Source organism: Phacochoerus africanus, chromosome 13 (assembly GCF_016906955.1).
Source record: "Phacochoerus africanus isolate WHEZ1 chromosome 13, ROS_Pafr_v1, whole genome shotgun sequence".
Taxonomy (NCBI): Eukaryota; Metazoa; Chordata; class Mammalia; order Artiodactyla; family Suidae; genus Phacochoerus; species Phacochoerus africanus.
This window is the reverse complement of record NC_062556.1, coordinates 6,532,903-6,551,961: the sequence shown is the minus strand read 5'-3', so window position 1 is coordinate 6,551,961 and position 19,059 is coordinate 6,532,903. Positions and strand designations below refer to the sequence as shown.

Sequence of the window (19,059 nt, the reverse complement as noted above, 5' to 3'; positions counted from 1 at the left end):
TTGCTTTTTAGGGCTGCACCCGCGGCATGTGGAGGTTCCCAGGCTAGGGGTGGAATCGCAGCTGTAGCTGCCGGCCTACACCACAGCCACAGCAACTTGGGATCTGAGCTGCATCTGCAACCTGCACCACAGCTCATGGCAATGCCAGATCCCTAACCCACTGAGTGAGGCCAGGAATCGAACCCAAATCCTTATAGATCCTAGTCGGGGTTGTTAACCACTAGGCCACGAAGGGAACTCCCAGCCAAGTTGTTTTTAAATGGGAAACTCGACACATTTCCCACATAAATAGACATGCATATTCTCATAAAAGTAGCAAAGGGTTTTCAAATAAGCAGACATGTCTTGTTTTGTTGTAAGTGGGGTTGTGGTGAGTGGGCTGGTCTTGCTTGGGAATAACGCTGCTCTCCATGCCCGACTTCTGGGTTAGGAGCCCCTGTGAGTCCTCCTGGAGCCCCGGGCTTGCCCTCAGCCTCCTCATCCCTCTGCCTGGTGATGCAGTGTGTCAGGGGACGTGCCTGTCTGTTTAATGGCATATACCTACCACATAGCGACTGGCATGCTTTCATGAGTGCCGTTGGCTGGCGGGTGGATGATGGGTGGATGGATGAACATGTTTCTGGGTCAGCACAGTGTAGAGGCAACCATGCTGGGCCCAGAGCCGTGAGCCCCTAGCTCAGATCCTGGCTTTTCCGCTTATTAGCGGTGTGACCTTAGGTAAGTCCCCCAGTGTGCCTGGACTTCTCTTTCTCCACCTGTAGTACAGGGAGAGCTCGCAAAATTGCCACAAGGGTCAGAAAGGGTCATGTCGATGAAAAGGACTCTCACCAATTAGTATACACGTTGGTAATTATTAGCATCTGTTGATCACTGTGTATGTGGTTTGATCCTGAGCCTTCCTTTCCTTGAAGCCAGTCCCAGGGTTTTCCACGGAAAGGGTGGCGGGTGGGGGGAGCAGGGGCTCGCCCCTTGCGTGCCCTGGGTGGCGGGGGTGGCGGCGCTTCTGGTTCTGGCGGTCAGCGTGTGGCCGTGGGTCCTGACGGACGTCTCTTCCCTCCCCAGCTGTCATGGCCTTCCTCTTTGACCTGAAGGACTTGGTGGACCTCATGTCCATTGGCACGCTCCTGGCGTACTCGTTGGTGGCCGCCTGTGTGTTGGTCTTACGGTACGTATGGCCGGTCTGGGTTCCAGGACAGATGTGCAGCTGCCCTGTGCTAGCCTTGCTCATAGCAGTTCATGTTAAACCATCGAGGGTTATACAGTGCACAGCTCGGTCGTTGGCAGCTCCTTTGGGAACTGCCTGGAAGACGCTGGGGCCGGGAGGTTAAAAGCCTGGGTACAGAGAATGTGCTTGAAGAGGGTTAGGCGGCCCCACCTCCCTCTCTCCCTCTCTCTCTCTCCCTCTCTCTCTCCCTCTCTCTCTCATGGGCCCTGAGTTTTCTGGCTGATGGTGGGTACAGACAGGTTGTCAGCCCTACTGCTGGGCCAGGTTTCTTGGGTCAGCGCCTTCGAAGGCTCAGGCTAATGATTTCCATTTGGTCCAGGTTCTTGGGACAGGAGGGGCCTGGGGACAGGTCGTGGTGGGAATTGGGAGAAGCCAGGACCTGTGAAACGTGGCTCCCTGTGACGCTTGCGTGTGTCACGTTCCTGCCTCCGGAGGGACAAGCTCTGTTCCAGGGCCTGGAGCAGCCGGGGCTGAGGTCCAGGAAGACGCTCGGGTTCCGGCTTTCAGCCGTGCATGAACCAGGCCAGCCCCGTGGAGGCTGTAAGAAAGCAGCTCCGGGCCCAAGCTTGGTGTCCTGGGCTTCTCGCTGCCGCAGTGTCCCCTTTAAACTAAGCACATCTCCGGTTTTCTTTTGCTCCGGGAGACAGGACCCTGCTCCCTCACGCCCGGGAACGTCCCCAGGCTACGTGCGTCCTGAGAACGTGTGCTCGTGGGGCTGCTCGGTGTTGGGCCCCTGGCCAGAGCCCCCTACTTCCTTTTCAGGAGTTTGTGCTTCACGGCCTCGGAATCCGTCCCCAGTGCGCTCCGCGGCTAGGGTATCTGGGTTGAGCGTCAGCAGTGGCTGTGGAGAATCCACTGGAACTAGTCTGCTGGTTTCTGACCACTTTTTCCATCCTGAGAGCTCAATGCTAGAATCTTCTCTGAGTCCCCCGCCCCCCTCCCCCACCCCACTCCCTTTCCTTTTTTTGTCTTTTGCCTTTGGTCTTTCCAGGGCCTCACCCGCGGCACATGGAGGTTCCCAGGCTAGGGGTCCAGTCAGAGCTGTAGCCTCCAGCCTATGCCATAGCCACAGCAACTCGGGATCCGAGCCTCATCTGCAACCTACACCATAGCTCATGGCCACGCCAGATCCTTAACCACTGAGCAAGGCCAGGGATTGAACCCGCGTCCTCAGGGATGCTAGTCGGGTTTGCTAACCACTGAGCCACGATGGGAACTCCCCACCCCACCGTCTTAATTGACCGACTGGTGTTGTATAAGTGAGTCGGTTAAAAAAATGGTTAAATGTCTTTAGACTTGCTCCTTGATTGTACGCAAAATAACTCGTAAAGCACTCCATTTTTTCAGAGCTGGTAGAGAAGATTTGAGCTCTGTCGTTCTGGCTGAAAGACAGGGAGCCTCATTGAAAATGAATGCGTCACTTGCAGCTGGCTGTGTCTTGGACGTCAGGCCACAGGCCTGGTCCTTCACCAGCTCTGTAGAGTGATTTATCCTAAGGCACTTGGAGTTTTCAAATAAATTGATCCAGTTAAGTCTGGCAGACAGAACTTCTCAAGTCCATCAGCCCGCGGGCACATTCTGTGGCTCTCTGCGCAGACAGGGCCTCACGTTACTGCTTTCTATTTCGTCCTCACTTCACTTCCTACAGCCGTCGTCTTGCTGAACGTGGCCTAAGCTTGAGCATCCGAGGGCTGGCCGCTCCTTTTCAGAGCAAGAGGAGCTGTCTCAGGACCGTCCTCTGGGCCGCTTCTCGGTGGAGGTGGCGCTGCCTCCAAACAGAGACAGCGGGAACGGCAGTCAGTGCTCAGACGCAGGAGCAGAGGGCGAGGCCCGGGGGCCCGGGGGCCCTCCTCTGTGTCACTGTGACCACGCTCCGCTTTTATGCCTGGGGTCGAAGCCTTCCTGAGGACTTGAGTTCGCGTGCGTCCTCCGGCCGGGTTAAAGCCCACGTGGAGGTCAGGCCACCCACTGCTTTCCAGGTACCAGCCGGAGCAGCCCAACATGGTGTACCAGATGGCCCGAACCAGCGACGAGCTGGACCCCGTGGACCAGAACGAGCTGGTGAGCACCAGCGATTCCCAGACGGGCTTTTTACCAGAAGCAGAACGGTTTTCTCTGAAAACTGTGCTGTCGCCCAAAAACACGGAGCCTTCCAAATTCTCTGGGCTAATTGTGAACATCTCAACCAGCCTCATAGGTAAGAGTCTGCCCTCGCCAGCGCGGTGGTTGCCCTCCGGCTGGTGGGCACCGCGCGGTTTCACGTCCCCGGGGGTGGGCAAGTGCCAGGTCTCCCTGGACCGTGGCATCAGTGATTCCGTCCGTCTTGGGGTCGGTGCTGCAGGAACGGAGCCTCCCTCTCCCTGGGTTTGGCGGGGAGCGGACGGCATCTGGGAGCGTGGGAAAGGGCTGACGCGCGTTTTCTCCCCGTGTCCGTCCAGCGCTGCTGATCCTCACCTTCTGCATAGCGGCTGTGCTCGGCAAGGCGGCCCTGGTACAGGGCCAGCTGTGGGCCGTCTTCGTGCTCATGGGCTCCGCCTTCCTCTGCTTGGTGGTCACGGCCATCGTCTGGCGGCAGCCTGAGAGCAAGACCAAACTCTCCTTCAAGGTGAGCCGCTCGGCCTGCTGGCTGGAAGGAAGCCCGGAGGCTGTCATCCACGTGGGCTCTGCCAGGCCTGGGGGGGTGTGTGTGTGTGTGTGTCTGGCTGTCTGCAGGGACGTGCTTGCTGGCTGGCCAGCCTCAGGACCCTGGGGGAGCCCCCTCCGTGCCCCTGGCTCTCGGGAGGGGAAGCACCGCCCACCCCCTCCACCCCCCCCCCCGCCCTGTCCCCTGGGCTTCTCTGCTGGACTGCCTGTCATCCAGGCCTGGGAGTGACTGCGGTCTGCATGCTTAGATTCTGCAAATAACGACATAGTTCAGCCTTAGAGATGAAGTAGAAGCCCCTCTTTTAGCGCCTTCAGAAGAAGAGCAAGAGCGGAAGTGGAATAGAGCTCCCTTTGGCAATGAGTAGCTTAGAACCAAACTCCTGCCTGCTAGGATTTGCGCGTGTGGGGCTGTGTCTGTGGGGGTGGCTGGGGTATGGGGTGTGGTGGGGGCGGGGTAGGGATGGGCGCTCACTCGCCTCCCCGCAGAAGTACCCCTGTCCAGATCGACCTCAGGCGCACCGTCTCTTCTTGGGTAGTTATGCTGAGTGGTTCCAGGATGCTGCCTCGTGCTCTCTGCCCCCCACCCTGCCCCCCGATCAGACCTGACGCCGCCTCCTGTCTTCGCAGGTGCCCTTCCTGCCCATACTTCCCGTCCTGAGCATCTTTGTGAACGTCTATCTCATGATGCAGCTGGACCAGGGCACGTGGATCCGGTTTGCCGTGTGGATGCTGATAGGTACGTGAGTTGTGGGTCCGCAGTGACCCACACACCAGGCCCAGCGTCTCTCGGAGGCCCCCGCCCCCGAGCCTGTGCCATGCTGCTTGTCTTCCCTGCTGCTGGATGGGCACTGTCACCCAGCCTCCCCGGTTTCAGATTTCAAAACACAGTGAAACCCCATAGTCAGCGGTTTTCCCAGACAGAGGGGACCTGCTGGTAGACTGTGGGTCCTCCCCGCCCTCGGAGATAATTTTTCATCTGAAGAGCCTTTGTCTCAACTGTTCCCTCGTGGGGCAAGAGCCTGACATTTTGGTGGAACAAGGCTGGGAGTCCACTGTCGATAAACCCCAGTTAGTTCAGTCCACACAGCAGCGTCCAGGCTGCGGGACTGGCCGGGCCGGGCCGGGCTGGGTCTCGCCCTTCCGGTGCCTGCCCTGCCTTGCATTGACCATGGCCCCTCTCTGGGCTTCCGACAGCAGGGGCTGCAGAGAGGGACTCAGGATTCTCGTTCAGTGCCGGTGCCCAGGGGACTGGCCTTCACCAGTCCTTGTCCCTGATGCGAGCAGTGGCTTCCAGACCCCCGGCCGTGCTGTGCACTTGGGGGCTGGCAGCTGTCACGGAGCACCCCCAAGAGGCTTCTGGGTCCCAGGGCTTTTGGTGCCTGAGTCCTTTCTTTTAGGCACAAGGGTGGCCTCAGGGGTGGTTAGGACACAGACCTCTGGCCCAGACAAGGGGACACGGGATTTGTAAGTTGTGTGTGTTCCCAGGCCACCAGAATGCCTCCCGCGGTGTGGGTCACTCGTTTCAGGAAAACGAGCTGAACAGACCTGCTCAGAGCCTGGGGAGCCCTCCTGCCCCTTGGAAAGTCACACTGACCCCACCAGGGCGCTTTCTGGAGGGTCTCTCCTATCCCCCGCAGCAGATGAGGCCAAGGAACCAGTGCCCCCGCCCCTGGGCACCCCCCCCACAACTGCTCAGGAGCCGCCCTGGCGAGGCTGCCCAGAGGGACCTGCCTTCGCCTCGTGTAGGGGTGCCTTGCTGGGAGAGCTGCGTCCGTGCCGCTGCGTGCTGGCTCTGGCCCGGGCTCCCTGCCTGCGTCCCAGGACCCCACTTCATGCCTGCGCCCTGCTGTCCCCCACAGGCTTCTTCATCTACTTCGGCTACGGCCTCTGGCACAGCGAGGAGGCCTCCCTGGCCGCCGACCAAGCAAGGACTCCTGACGGTAACCTGGACCATTGCAAGTGACACCCAGCGCTGGCCCCGGAGGCGGCGGCGGCAGCCCCGAGGGACGCCCCGGAGGCCCCGGCAGCACCTCGTTCTCCCCACCCAGGACCCCCCCACACCCCCCGCGCCCACAGAGCCCTGGTGTCATGGTCGGGGCAGGCGCAGCCTCGGCCCCCAGCTCCTGCGTCCTGCTCAGCCCAGCTCACCGGTCGCCGGGCAGCTCCGCGGCCGGGACTGCGTGGCCTCGGCCGGCCGCCGGCTCTGCAGTCGCCCCTCTGAGCAGAGAGACAGCCCCTCCGCTGGTCTGCTGGCCAGCTCTGTGCCCCTGTTGCCCAGGCCTCAGGCAGAGCGGGGCTCACCTTCCCTCGTCATGCCACGGGTGCCCCCACAGTCCCTGCGGGGGCACTGAGAGCCTGCGCACTCCAGACACACAGCCGCCTCCCCGCCTGGCCCCCCGCGGCCGCCCCGGATGCCCTCGGAGCCCCGCAGAGCAGGAAGTGCCCCCCCCCCCGCCGGAGCCTCGCTGCCCAAGGACAGCCGCTCCCTTAGCCATCCCCCGCCCCAGCCGCCTCCACAGGGGTCCTGAGGACCGACCCCCTCCCCAGGCTGGGCCTCTGCTCTGACCCCATGTGGGGACCACGTCTGGGGACGAGCGGTGGCTCCAGGGCGCATGTGTGGGGCCCCCGCCAGTGGCGGCGGCTCCGCTGTCTGTCACCGCCGCTGAGTCCAAGGAGCTGGAACGTGACCCCTTCTCTGTAGGACCCGCTGCAGGCCTGCGGCACTTGGAACAGCGCCTCGTGGTCCTGGCACCTCGCCTCACCCGCCCGGTGGTCTCAGCCTCGCCCGGTTCTCCAGGCCGGTGTCCACGGTTCTGAGCGAGGCGCCAGCTCCCCGCTGCTCCGGGCCCCTCTGAGGCCTTGTGCAGACTGAGTCCTCGCCAGTGGCTGTGAGTCGGCCCGCTCGGTCCAGCTGGCACTCGCTGTGCACCCGGAGAACGACCGAGCGTCACCCCGAGTTTGCTCAGGGTGTGGGATCTGCACGTGAGACACTCTGGGGCTCTGGGCTGTGCCTCGCACGTGTGCGTGTGCATGTGCGTGTGTGTGTGTGTGTGTGTGTGCGTGTGTGTGGTCCAGATGCTGCGGGTTTGTAATCGGGCTGGGGACCCTGCCCTAGACCCGGGCCTTTGGGGGTCCCTGGTGTTCCCGTGCCTGGGGCCCTCCATGTAGCCAGGGCGAGCCTCCTTCCCCGGAGAGTGTAAGTCGGGACGGGAGGGCCGTGGTGGCAGGAGGTGAGGGCAGGAAATTTGGACACAGACCATGTAAATGCTGCTTTTGAAGCTCAGACCCCCGTATCTACCCCTCTGGCCTTTGACACAAATCTGGTGGAAAGAAGTTTGATAAACTGCTGGCACTTGGCCTTTCTCCCTCTGCACCAGAAGGTTCTTGGAGAAAAATGGCAAGAATGAGTGACGCGGCCAAATGAATGAGTAGACGGGGGCGGGGGAGGGTCCGGCCTCGGCTTCGGGCTCTGGCCACGCTGGTCACTCACGGAGGCTTTCTTCTAAGTACCGCCTGGGAGTCTGCAGAGGGAGAGTAAGAGCCCAAAGCCTGGATTTCCAAAGAAGGGTATTTAAATTTATGTAGATTGGTGCTGTACAATATTTTGGTAAATATTAACTTATTTTGTTGGGGGTTTGATTGCCTCTTGGCCATTTGTTCTCTTGCTTTGCCTGCAGTTTTTCCGCAGAGGCAGAGCGTGTGAGGGAGGCGGGGGGCCAGCCGAGGGAGGGGAATGGGGTTTGTGGGGGCGCCTCCCGGGTTGGTGGACTTCCTCGTCACACCTGTCCCGCTTGCCCCTGAGCAGGCGCAGACACACAGGCTCATACCAACCACTGGAAGTGCCCGACCGTCTCCCATCTCGGCCCCTCCCAGACTCCCCCCAAACTGGAAACATGTGTCAGAAATTCCCTTTTTCTGGAGACACGGCCTCTGGGGCTGCTGTGTCTCCTTCCCTCTGTGTAGCAGCCCCGTTACCCTGGTCGGTTGCAAAGACCATTTCTGCTGAGCAAGTGCCCCCCTGCACGCTCATGGCCTTGGGAAGACCCTCAGAGAAGCAAGCGCGGGCTGCAAGGACCTGAGCCCACGGACTCCAGGGAAGCCCCTGGGCCCTAGGCAGGGGGACGTGAGCCCCCCGAGGGGATGGGGACCAGAACCTTCTCGCTCAGCCTCTGCACCAGTCCCACCCCACCTGCTCGCCCTGCTGCCCCGACTTTGGGCCAGATTCGTTCTTACAGACCCAGAGGCAGCACCTTCTTTGCAGGTCGTTTGGGAGGAGCTTCCAAGTTGATACTGTTGTCAGCACCGCTCTGGCTTCCCCACTTGGGGTTTTGTTCCTTTGTTTGAGTCTTGTCTCCAACAGGTGATCAGCCGCCTGCTCCCGGGTGGTTTGGACACCACGCTCCCCCACCCTTTAGCCACAGGTGGTGGTGCTGAGGGGGCTACACCCCTCACCCAGATCCCCCAGGACGCTCCCTTCTCCCCTTCAGCACACCCGTCTACACCTGGGAGGTGCGCCTGGCCCAGCAGGAGCCTTTCGTTTGCTGCAGCTTGTGGGTAGAGGTGGCGATGGGGGCAACACAGGCTACACCGAGCCCCCCCCGCCCCCCTGCCCGGCCCCACCTGCAGGCAGGCAGACATTGCGAGCTGACAGGTCTTGCTGCCCACCTAGGAGGGCCTCTAGCTTCACACAGGAGGCAGAGCTGTCAGTAGGGCGGGAGGCTGGGGCCGGGTGTGTGGACCCTACCCAGACTGCTGGTGAGCCCACAGGCACTTGGGGGCCCCCCCTGCTAGAGTAAACCTGCCTGGCTCCACACCAGGACCCATCTTTCTGAATGCCCCACTTGCCACACTAAGAGCCGATTGTCCTCTTGGCACCCAAGAACCATCCCCCTCCCCCAGGACAGGAGTGAGGGGTCTTCAGGCCGAGTCCCCCACCCGAGTGTTCTAGGCTGGATGGAGACGCATGAGTGTGGCACCTCCTCGCCTTTCAGGTGCAGGCGTGTGACGCTTGTGTGCAGAGCTGTTGCAGAGTTCACTTCAGATGGAACAAAATATATGTTGTGTATAATTGTGAGTGTAATTTAAAACCTACCTGTTTGCCTTGGCAGTGAGAGCGCGTGTAAGGCTCTTAGAGCAAGATGTACATTTTGTCTGACTCGACTCTCGTGGACCTTTTGGGTAATGAAACGCTTTATTGATCCAGTGGAGCAAGAAGCCATGTACACTCCGTGTGTCGTCATCGCAGTTTTGACGCCTCCTGAGTGGTTAAGGCAGAAAGTCAACTGACCTTTCTGCTGATCGCAATGACCCAGTCTTTCTGTGCCCTGTGCTCCCCTGAGTGGTGGTGCTCTTCCAAGGGGGGGCGTGGACTGGCCCAGGGTCTCGAGGAGCAGTTCTCAGGAGCCCCTGGACTGCCCCGAGAGCGTGTTGTGCTGCCAGCTGAACCCCGCCCCCCCCCGGGCAATGAAAGACCTTGCCCACCTGGGGTTTCTCAGGGCTGGGGAGCAGGGCTGGGAAGATGCATCAGACTTTGTTAAATTATTAACAAGGTTATATGATTTTGTGTTTCTTGATGACAAACTTTGTTAAGTTTGGGACGTGTTTTCCCATTTGAGAAGCTATAATATGTATTTAAAGTAAGTTTCCTGCTTAAGTTGTGCCTTTCAGCATGGGTGGGTTTAAGGAGCACAAAGGGAGATGATGGTGGTGAGAGTGGGTTTATTATCAAACCGAAATAGCTGTGGTTTCTCCAGAGCACTTTTCCTCTACTGAACATGGAGCCATTATTAAAAGAGGTGTGCGTTTTTATTATGTAAATTGTATAATATTTTTTGCTTGTTTGATGTTCTATTTTTCTAATAGTTTTCTTATGGTTTCTTATATTTGCGCGACTAGATTTAGATTCTGTGCTAACTGCAAATCAGATTGACCCCTGCTGGTCCCCCCTGTTTTATCCTAAGGACAAGAGTAGATGTCCATTGCCTCTAAGAAATGTGAACCTCTGCTCTGTAGCCTGGTTTTGCTGGCAACACTGTACATGGATACCGTACTTCATGTTGTAAATCCAACTATTTTGTGGTACATCCCCTATGCTTCCGCAGATCTTAATAAATTCCGTCTCTGGCCTCCGCGAACGCAGTGTGATCTGAGGAATTCTGGCCCCTCTGGTGCCCCGTAGAGTGGTGCTCTTGCTCTGGGCACCTGCCGGCTTCTCCAACCGGAAGTCGGAAGTCGTGTAGCCTGATTTTCATGCAGCCTTTGATGTCAATGCTCTTCCTTCCAGTTTCGGCGCCTCAGCCAAGGCGTCCCCGGAACTCTCACTTAGGATCCTGTGATGCTGGCGATCCCACGCTTCCCAGACTGGGCTCGGGATTGGGCCCAGGAATCTTTCTGCCCTTGGAGCTGCCTGGTAAGAGATGCTTGCTGCACAAGGACTGGGATGCCGGTGCAGCAACCCCCCGCCCGCCCCTTTGAACACCTTACCCTTGCTCCACTCGCCACCCTTGGGCGCGAGCAGAACCTGGAGGGGAGGAGACTGTTGTCGCTGTTCCCTTAATCCTCGATTTCTCACTCCCCCGCCCCCCTTGAGAAAGGCGGCTATTGCCGTCAAGTGGGCCTTCATTCGCAGACCCTAGGGCAGGGAGGTCTGCTGCCGCCCGAGGGATGAGCACGGGGCTGCCGCTGGCCCCCAATTTGTCCCCAGGAATGTGAGGGACCTCTCTCGGCCACGCGGTCAACTCCACCGGGCCTGGACTGTGTAGGCGCTTCCCCTCCGAGCTCAGAGGTGTGCGGTGCGTCTGGGACGCGGGCAGGCAGGGCGCCCCTTCCGGCCTCCCAACCCAGGGCGATCCGCGACAACGTGCAGGCGCCGGCAAGCCCAGCCCCAGACCTCAGGGCGGGCCGGGGCGTCGCAGAGCCTCCGGGAGTGCCCGGGGGCGGGGAGCTGGGGGGCGACGAGGGCAGCGCCTTCCCGGGAACGGGTGCCGCGGCGCCACACTGCCACCTAGCGGCCGGAGCGGGCGGGCCGCCTGCAGAGCCCGGCAGGCTTCCAGCAGCTTCCTCGGAATCCCTGATGGGCCCCCTTGAGGCCCGGAGAAGCCTCTGCAGGTGTGGTTATAAACCAGGTGAGGTGAATCGGCTGCTGCCCTCAGACGGCTGCTGCCCTCAGACGGCCTGGCCTTCGGTGTAGGAGGCTCGCGTGGACTCCTCCTCGGGGACTGCTCAGCCACCAGGTGAGCCGGGAGGGCGGGCACACCTACCGGGGGTACCCGTGGCTGTCTCCTGCAGGGGGGCATGGTTTCGTTTTACCATGTACGCGTGTCCAAGCCTTAGCTCCGTGAGCAGGGCCTAGGGAAGGAAGCAGGCGGTACTCGTGCGAGTGGCGTGAGCCCCGGCTGGCTTGTCAGCGCGGGATCCCGGTGCAGCCAGGACCGCGGGCCCAGGGAGAAGCGGCGCCGCGGGGCTCGCCCACGGATGCTTTTCATTTTCGCTCCTGCCAACAGCGTGGCTCCTTGTTGAGCCCTGCTTAGATGCCGGCTTCAGGGCACCACGGCCCCTGCTGCCCCCAATTTGGTTGCACTTAGAAGTGTCGGCGGCAGCAGCAGAGCCGGCGGCTAGCCGGGGCGGGGTGGGGGGGGTCTGTGGGGAGGGACCCCCTCTTAGGTTGCGCAGCACTTCGGCTGGTTGGTGCTGCCGCTGGGCTGGCAGTCACTCCCAGACCAGGGGAGCCCCAAACTCGGCGCCCTCCCTGAGCCACAGAACAGAGCTGGGCGGTCAAAAAACCCAGGTGTCTCGCTTTTCCTTGTTTTCAATGAGGTTTGAGAGCCGCAGATTGTTTGGGGGTTTTGTGGTTGTTGTTGTTGTTTGTTGTTTTTAAGATACTTAGCAAACTTAAGTGAATTCGCTCTGGCCTGTGGTGGTGGTGATTTTTTTTAAGCATTTGACCCCAACTCCCAAGTGGGCAGACCCTGCCTCCTGCCTATGGGGGTTGCCAGGACAGGGTGGCTGCAGGAGGTCTGTTTGGAGATGATGCAGCCCCAGCTGCGAGCACAGCCTCCCCCTCAGCAGGTGGGACGCATTGCTCGGCTCCTACCCCAGCTTCTCTCCTCCTGAGTCTTTCCCTCCCAGATAGCAAGCCTCTCAGACAGAGCGCCGGCCTGGCCAGGGCTGCGCGTGGGCCCATGGCACAGAGTGGGTCTGAGCAGTTGACTTCAGAGGTCTTTCTGTCGCTGCAGGGTAGGCGTGGGAGACAATTCTCAGAGCCTGTGGGCCAGGTGCCAGCTGCCCTTTGTGAAGTGGCAGGGCTGACGTGGGGCGGGGGGGCGGGCAGTTGGAGGGCAGTTATTCTAAAGGTGGTGGCACAGGTCACCAAGAGAAACAAATGGGTTGGGACGGCCAAGGAAGTCATTCCTAGCAGCTGTCACCCCTAAGCTGGGCGCATGGGGGATCTAGGCTGGTGCTGGCGAGTCCAGGGTGACTCATGGTGACTTACGAGCTTTGAAGAGGCTCAGCAGTACTTCGGGAGGGCAGGCTGGCTGGAGGGTCCCTGCAAACCCCACAGGCCACGCAGGCTCTCCCCTGCGACCCCAGGCAGGTGCCCGCTGGCTGCAGCGCAGCCTGAAGGCCCGGCTCGGGGAGCAGACGCTTTCAGGTTGAGGGAGGGTCCTGGCTCAGAGCGTCCCAGGGCCCCGTGGGCGTGAGAGCCCGTGACAGGGAAGTGCTGTGGCACAGACACCCTGCCAGGAGGGCCCGCCGCGGCCACTGTCAGGGGAGAGCTCTGTGCCCAGACGCACACCGGCGCGACCAAGGACAGGCCAGGCTCGCTCGGGTAGAAGCAGGTCACCGTCGGCATTTGAAATGGATGGTTGGGGGTTGGACTCAATCTTTTGTGTCATTTGCCCAACAAACTCCAGCCCACCCCAGCCTGCCCGGGATGGGGTGTGGGCCGGGGGCAGGACCACTGAGCCCCCAGAATCCGAGCAGGGCTGCTGAAGGCCCCAGGCTGGGAAGACGAGGCAGCGACCTTGGTCCTGCGAAGTTGGGAGAGCGATGGGGGTCGGGGGAGGGCTAGACCCAGTGACCAGCTGACCTGGCACACACACGAGGAGCCCAGCCTGCGGAGCCCCTTCAGCCTCCCTGCTTCAGATGCATGCCCGCCTGCCCCCCCTGAAGCCTGAGCGGGCCAGGCCAATGGTCACACCAAGTGCGTATCACAGAAGGTCCCTCAAGTTCATTTTAATATGCTTCGAACACAGATAGGCAACACAGAAACCGGAGGGGCCCGAGAAGGACCGAGGGACCCCATTCACATCATCCCCGAGTGCGTGGGCCTCCAGCTCCTCCCCCGCCCCCGCAGGAACCTCCTTGGGGTGTGGGGTGGGCTGGGGGCGGCCGGGCTCCAACAGGGGCTCACACGCCAAGAAGTGGTTGGTGAGGTTGGCTGCGTGTGTCTGAGGCAGGTGGGGGAGGCTGCCGCATCTCTGCGTGGCAGCAGCTCCAGCCCGGGAGGCAGACGCCAGGGAGATGTCCCCGTCACCAGGGGTCCAGGTCCCAAAGGTCTGCGGGGTGAGGGGCGCCGTGGCTGCTGCCCCTCGTGTGTCTCGGGATGGGAGCCACCCAAGACGGGCGTCTGTGACGAGGAGACGAAGCCAGGGCAGTGCGGGAGGGAGCTCGAGTAGCCAAGGTCAGGGCTGGCCAGAGCCAAGGTCGAGTCCACCTGGTGAGGGATTCTAACAGCACTACGACGGACTGCACAAGGCTAACACACCGGACCACGTGCTAACATCACACTGAAATCTGTATTGCTGGGTAACCGCGTTGAGCAGGTGCCGTTATGGAAGCAGTTCCTAATCCGGAGGCTGAGCTACTGCCGAACCTGTGTCTGCAGGTGGTGCCTGCAGAAAGAACTCAGTATCTGTGTATTTCGTCAGTGTGGCATGAGCTACTCTAATGGAATGCCCAGCTCAGTGTCACAGCGTCATGCAGAGCCACTAACGGGAAATGGAAATGTTTCGTCAATGGGTATCTCCTGTGTGTGTCCTCGGGGTGGGCAGAGACCTGGAGATTGGCTAGAAATGAGATGCACGTCAGGCCTGAAGCCCAACTATGTCACTCGGGGAACACAGAGCAGGCCACACATCCCCAAGCAGGCCAGGCTCTGGGCATGCTGATGCCTTCTGAGGGCCCTTTCTTCCCTGCCCCATGGCTCTGGCCCAAGCAGCATCCCTCAGTGAGTCCGCCTGCTTCGGGTGTGCCCAGAGGCAGCCCTGTGCCCAGGACCATTTCCAGGGGCCTTCGGGAGACAAGGGCAGGGGCTTTGTCACACACAGTAAACAAAGGCATCGTTATCATCAGCGTATCAACGTTGAACCTACTTCTTTCTTTCGTGTGTCATGCTTCTAATCGTCCACAGCACTACAGGAGTATCTCTCACGTTCTAATGCTACCATTTCAGCGACAGATGCCAGTCCAGAAGCCAGCAGCACTAGGCTGGCTGTTTCAGTCGGGGCTCTTCTGAAAGAACCTCCTGGGCCCCAAGTGGGACCACTGTCTGCTGTGGCCTTGCTTGATCATCCAGCAGAAAACACACCTGGGTTTCTGGGAGTCACGTGATGACGTAGCATGGCTTGGAACTTAGGAGGACTGGTTTTCTGGAAGCCCCTGCTAGAACCCCTGAGCGTCTCAATGTACAGGGATGAGGTTGGGTTTCACAACCAAACTAAAGGTGTGGGGGGGACAATGACATGGAGCCGAGGGTCATGGTGGAGCGGGTTGGCCATTCTCAGCATCACATCCGAGTGAAGTGAATGGGATGCCAGCGTATGTGCTCCTGCCCTGCTTCGTCACAATACAGACCCTGGCAGCAGTTCTCCTTGTTGAGGATGGCGTGTGCATGGTCTTGGCCAACTGCAAGGTCATTCTCACCCTCCTCTAAGATCATGGGCTTCCGTATTTTCTCAAGGATGCAGTAGCTTAAGGATCGATTCCAAATGCCATTTAAGAAAAAAGCAAAACTTGTGTTTACAAGACCATAGATGATCCACCGTCACAAGTGCCATCTGCAAAACCGCTCACCCCTCAGGGTTTCCCGCGGCTGCCCCTTATCCACTCACGACAGTGTTAAGTATTAAAACTTGCAGATGGAGTGACAGTGACCTCACGTCATATTGACTAAGAAGCTGATTGTTCCAAAGGCAGTTACCGTTCTCGAATGGCTGGTGTTTGTGTTAAACAGAGTACCACGTGGTGGTAGGTTGAAAGGCGCTTCTTCTCTGTGTATCTTTTTTTTTTTTCTTTTACTATTTTGGGTAGAAATATTCCTGGGAAGCTAGATAGAAATGCATTTTCGTTTCCCAATAATTCTTAGGCACAAGTTAGAAAACTGCTGACCTTCACCAAAATATGTCAGCACTTCATGTTATAAAAAATGCAATTCAGAACTGCTGCATGTGTATATACGTGTATCTAAATGTACACACAGATCGGTGCAGTACAGGATGATTAGTCAATGGATATTCAAAACCGAGCTCTTTGTAACTAACCTGAAATTCTGCAGTGAAAGTTCATTGCTCAAGAACAATGGGTGTTCCTTTCTTTTGGCTCTAACTACTGCCAAACATTTGCACGCCAGACGCTACCGTTTACACTTTCCTAAGTGCCAACACCAGGACAGTCTTACACGAGGGTCAGAAGAGGGCTCTGCCTAGGATGCGGCTGTGCAGCTATGGGGCATGCGCGCAGAGGATGCAGCTCTGCAGCTACTGCGCACGCGCGCGGGGCCAGCCCCGCCGGCCCGTGGTCCCTGCTCCCTGCAAGTGGGAGCCCTCGTGGACCGGGTGCCGGGGCTGCGCCCGCAGCGTGGTGGCGTCATCTTGGCGTCATGCTGACTCTGGCGGGAGAGGAGGGCCCGGAGGAGGAGCCACGGTAAATAGGGGACGTGGGGGACAGTTTAACGGGGCTGGTCGGGTCCCCGGTTTGGAGCTTCCAAAGCAGCTCTTCGTTGGTTCGGCTCAATCTCTTCTTCTCCTGCGTTTCTTTCTCCACGTATTCCTGCAGATTAGCGTTTTCCTCCGACAGCTGTCTGCACAGGGAGAGGAAGCTGCGGTCAAGTAGCAAGAACGCCGGCAGGCACTTAACCTGACCTTTGCCGGCCCAGGGGTGCGGGGTAAAGGGAGGGGACGGTGGCTGTGTGCCAGGAGAACAGGGTTCTGCTGGACCCCAGGGACCAAGAACCGGGCTTGACTCATGATTTCCACTCATCCCACTACCTCTGCCTTCCCAGAGCCTCTCGGCCAACCCCTGACCCGCTGGCAGTCCCTTGGCCCCAGTCTGGGGAGGCGCTGCTGGTCCAGGGGACAGAGACCTAACAGAGAGGGGGAGGTGGGGCCTGGTGGGGGTGTGCTGCCCAGAGGCTGGGAGAGAGGTGGGGACAGCAAGGTGCAGCCCAGGGGCAGGGCTGGTGCTGGCAGCCTCAGGGCTCCTCCTGGCTTGGCCCCCATGGCAGGGGTCCTCCCGCTGCTACATCCTGCTCTGTGCATCCGGCCACCTGCTGGGCCAGGGACCCTGGAGGACAGGGTCCAGAGTGTTCCTCCTCGAACACCGGGCACCCAGTCTGGAGCCCGAGGCTATCAGATGCTCAGTTGGTGTTTGCTGCTAATGGATGCTAAGGGAAAACTGAACCTCTGCGTTCTGTGCCTCTGTCATGAAGTGCGTCTTGTTGGCTTTGCTGCATTTGTAAAAAATAACAGCACCTTTGAGGAACTGGCCAGGAGAGGTAGGGACTTTGTAGCTAGACAAATGGGGGCCTGGAAGGTGCCCCGCTAGGGTCAAGGCTGGGCTTGCTCTTCAGGTAGGGTGCCATGCTGCCAGGGGGGGCTGGAGGCCCATAGCCCTAGCAGAGGGGGATAGGCCTGCTCCCCAGCGCAGCCTCCTGTGCACTCTGGGCTGGAAATGCAATGCCACCAGGAGCTCAGCTGTAGAGCCCATGTGTGAGTGTGCATGAGTGAGTGTGTGCATGGGGTGACACAGGCGGTGGAAGGCCCTGGCTGATGAAGAAGGCTCAGCCCTCGTGGACCAAGTTGCCTCCAGCCGGCTGATCCAGCTGGGACCTGCCACACCTGCTCTGATGACAGCAGGGCTGCCTCTCCACCTTCTGGCAGTCGGACCCTCAGAGCAGGTCCTGCATGGAGGGCGGCATCTGGATGGAAACGGCAGCCTCCACGCAGCCAGGGCACCGGCTGGGGGCTGAGAGCGCGTGTTCTGCGCTTTCCTCCACATGGGAAGTGCTGAGAGCCTGTGCAGGGAGGCCTCCTGGCTCAGAGGAGTGAGGACGGAAGCAGAGCCCTCTAAGGTCAAGAGCAAAGCCCGCCTGTCGGTGACACAAGCTCTGGAAGCTCGGACACCCAGGCCCACCTACCTCGTGACAACGGTGTTCTGGTCGATCCTGGCTTTGAGGTCTTCATTCTGCTGCTGGAGAACCTGGATCTTTTCTTCCAGGATAATGTTCTTTTCTGCCTGTAAAACATGTGGTGTCAAGAGCTTCTTAGCAAGCCCGTGTGATGATGGCAGACCAGGGCCCTTGGCTTCTGGACTTTGGAGGGTTAGCAAGAACGGTGTTTTTCAGACTGCAGTTTGCAATGCATTAGCTGGTTGTGAAGTCAGGTTAGAGGGAGGTGACCAGCGTTTCTTTTGTGAGCATATAAAAAATACCAGGGTACACTGTAAATAGTAAAGTGTATACACACACACACACACACATATGTATGTGTATATATATGTAAATGTTTTTCCACATACATAATGTGTGTGTGTGTGTGTATATAGTGGATCATATATATTATGTACATACACTATATGCATGTGCCTGTGTTGGATTCCTGTGCAGATTCTATTTCTCATAGTGAGAGATTATATTTCCCATTGTCAGAGATGAGCTGTAACCAGGCACCTAGTTGGGCTCATGGCTCCCCGGGTTCTCCCATTGGATCATCTGCTCTGTACCAGCATCTCTGGCCAGGCCGGAAGGTAGTGTGACATTCCGAATTCACGGAGGACAGAGACATAAATAATGTGGACACCTTTTTTTTTCCTTCTGAGGCTCCGGGCAGCCAGGAACAGGCAGCTCAAGCCTGGCTGGCACATTCTGGGAAAGCACATCCTCCGTGGTTGTCACGCGCCTGCAGCTCAGGCCGCTCCCTGTCCGAGTGTCTCCAGGGCCTGAGACCAGCTGAAGCAGAGCTCCCTTCGAAGATAAACTTTGTCACGTTCTTTTCCCAAAATTTCGTTCAAACTCACAGATAGGGCAGTTCATCTTTAAAGACGATGAAGAAGGCTTAGGCGGCCGAACCCAAGGGAAGGTTTCTGGAATGAGAAGTCCTGCCTGCCTGCAGAATGCCTGGAGCATGGCTAAAATCAGCCCTGTGAGCCCAGAGGCTTGTGGTTGACCAGATAACTGGATGCAGATGGCCCCGCCTGCCCCGAGGAGTACGGCCGGGCTGCACCACACGGCTGAGAGGGCAGGGCTCAGTCCAGGAGCCTCTCGCTGGCCTTAGCGCTGGCCTTGATGGGAAGCTCCGGGCTTCTGGAAGGGGCCAGGAGGCCAGCATTACCGAGGATGCTGCGATAGGCACTCCCAGCCTCATCTGTCCTCATCCTACCGAATAAGCATGCCTGCAGCAGGCAATGTCCATATAAAAGGACGGAACCGGATCGAGAGAGAGGACATGAGAACCAAGTGGCAAAGGTGGCCTGGGACCAGCTCCTGGTTCCGAGAAACCAGCTTCAAGGGCATTTCCGACACAAATGGAGACCTCGAAAGTGAGAGGGCATGATCAGATGATACGGGGGTGTCACGCTGAAGATCTGCTGACCGAAAGAAAGCAAGATCCCAAACTGTGTGTGTGTGTGTGTGTGTGTGTGTGTGTGTGTGTTGGGCATGGGGCGTTGTAGATTGGGATGTGTACACTTTGATATGGAGGAAAGGCTCTGGGAAGTCTAACAGTGTAGAAAGGTGATCTTTTAATTGTCCTATTTTAGCTTGGAATTTCCTGTAATGCACATAGTTTCCTTTTAGAGTATCAAAAGTTTATTTTAAATATAACAATAAAAAAGGAAAGAGTTCATCTATCTGAGGGCCTTGGGCCAACCTTCCCATCAAGATGGCATCTCTTTGGAAGCAGGCTTCTCTGCTCCTA

The 19,059-nt window shown here is 58.7% G+C and overlaps 2 protein-coding genes across 11 annotated transcripts in view; one reads left to right on the top strand and one right to left on the bottom strand.

The window, feature by feature from the left end:
• SLC7A1 (solute carrier family 7 member 1) overlaps positions 1-10,002 on the top strand; it is a 143,208-nt gene extending 133,206 nt beyond the window's left edge. For 6 of the 7 annotated variants that reach the window (XM_047756336.1, XM_047756335.1, XM_047756333.1 and 3 more), the window contains 4 exons: positions 1,063-1,165; positions 2,874-3,422; positions 3,664-3,830; positions 4,496-4,605. In XM_047756336.1, the coding sequence (XP_047612292.1) occupies positions 1,063-1,165; positions 2,874-3,422; positions 3,664-3,805 (794 nt within the window). In that variant the 3' untranslated portion in view covers positions 3,806-3,830; positions 4,496-4,605. Of the gene's footprint in view, positions 1-1,062; positions 1,166-2,873; positions 3,423-3,663; positions 3,831-4,495; positions 4,606-5,727 lie in introns of those variants that run through there. The other variant, XM_047756339.1, reaches the window with a different exon arrangement.
• Positions 10,003-13,086: 3,084 nt separating this feature from the next.
• The window catches only part of MTUS2 (microtubule associated scaffold protein 2), a 478,717-nt gene continuing 472,744 nt past the window's right edge, over positions 13,087-19,059 (bottom strand). For all 4 annotated transcript variants that reach the window (XM_047755832.1, XM_047755833.1, XM_047755831.1 and 1 more), the window contains 2 exons: positions 17,283-17,380; positions 13,087-15,947 (listed from right to left, as the gene is read on the bottom strand). In XM_047755832.1, the coding sequence (XP_047611788.1) occupies positions 15,734-15,947; positions 17,283-17,380 (312 nt within the window). In that variant the 3' untranslated portion in view covers positions 13,087-15,733. The remainder of the gene's footprint in view (positions 15,948-17,282; positions 17,381-19,059) is intronic.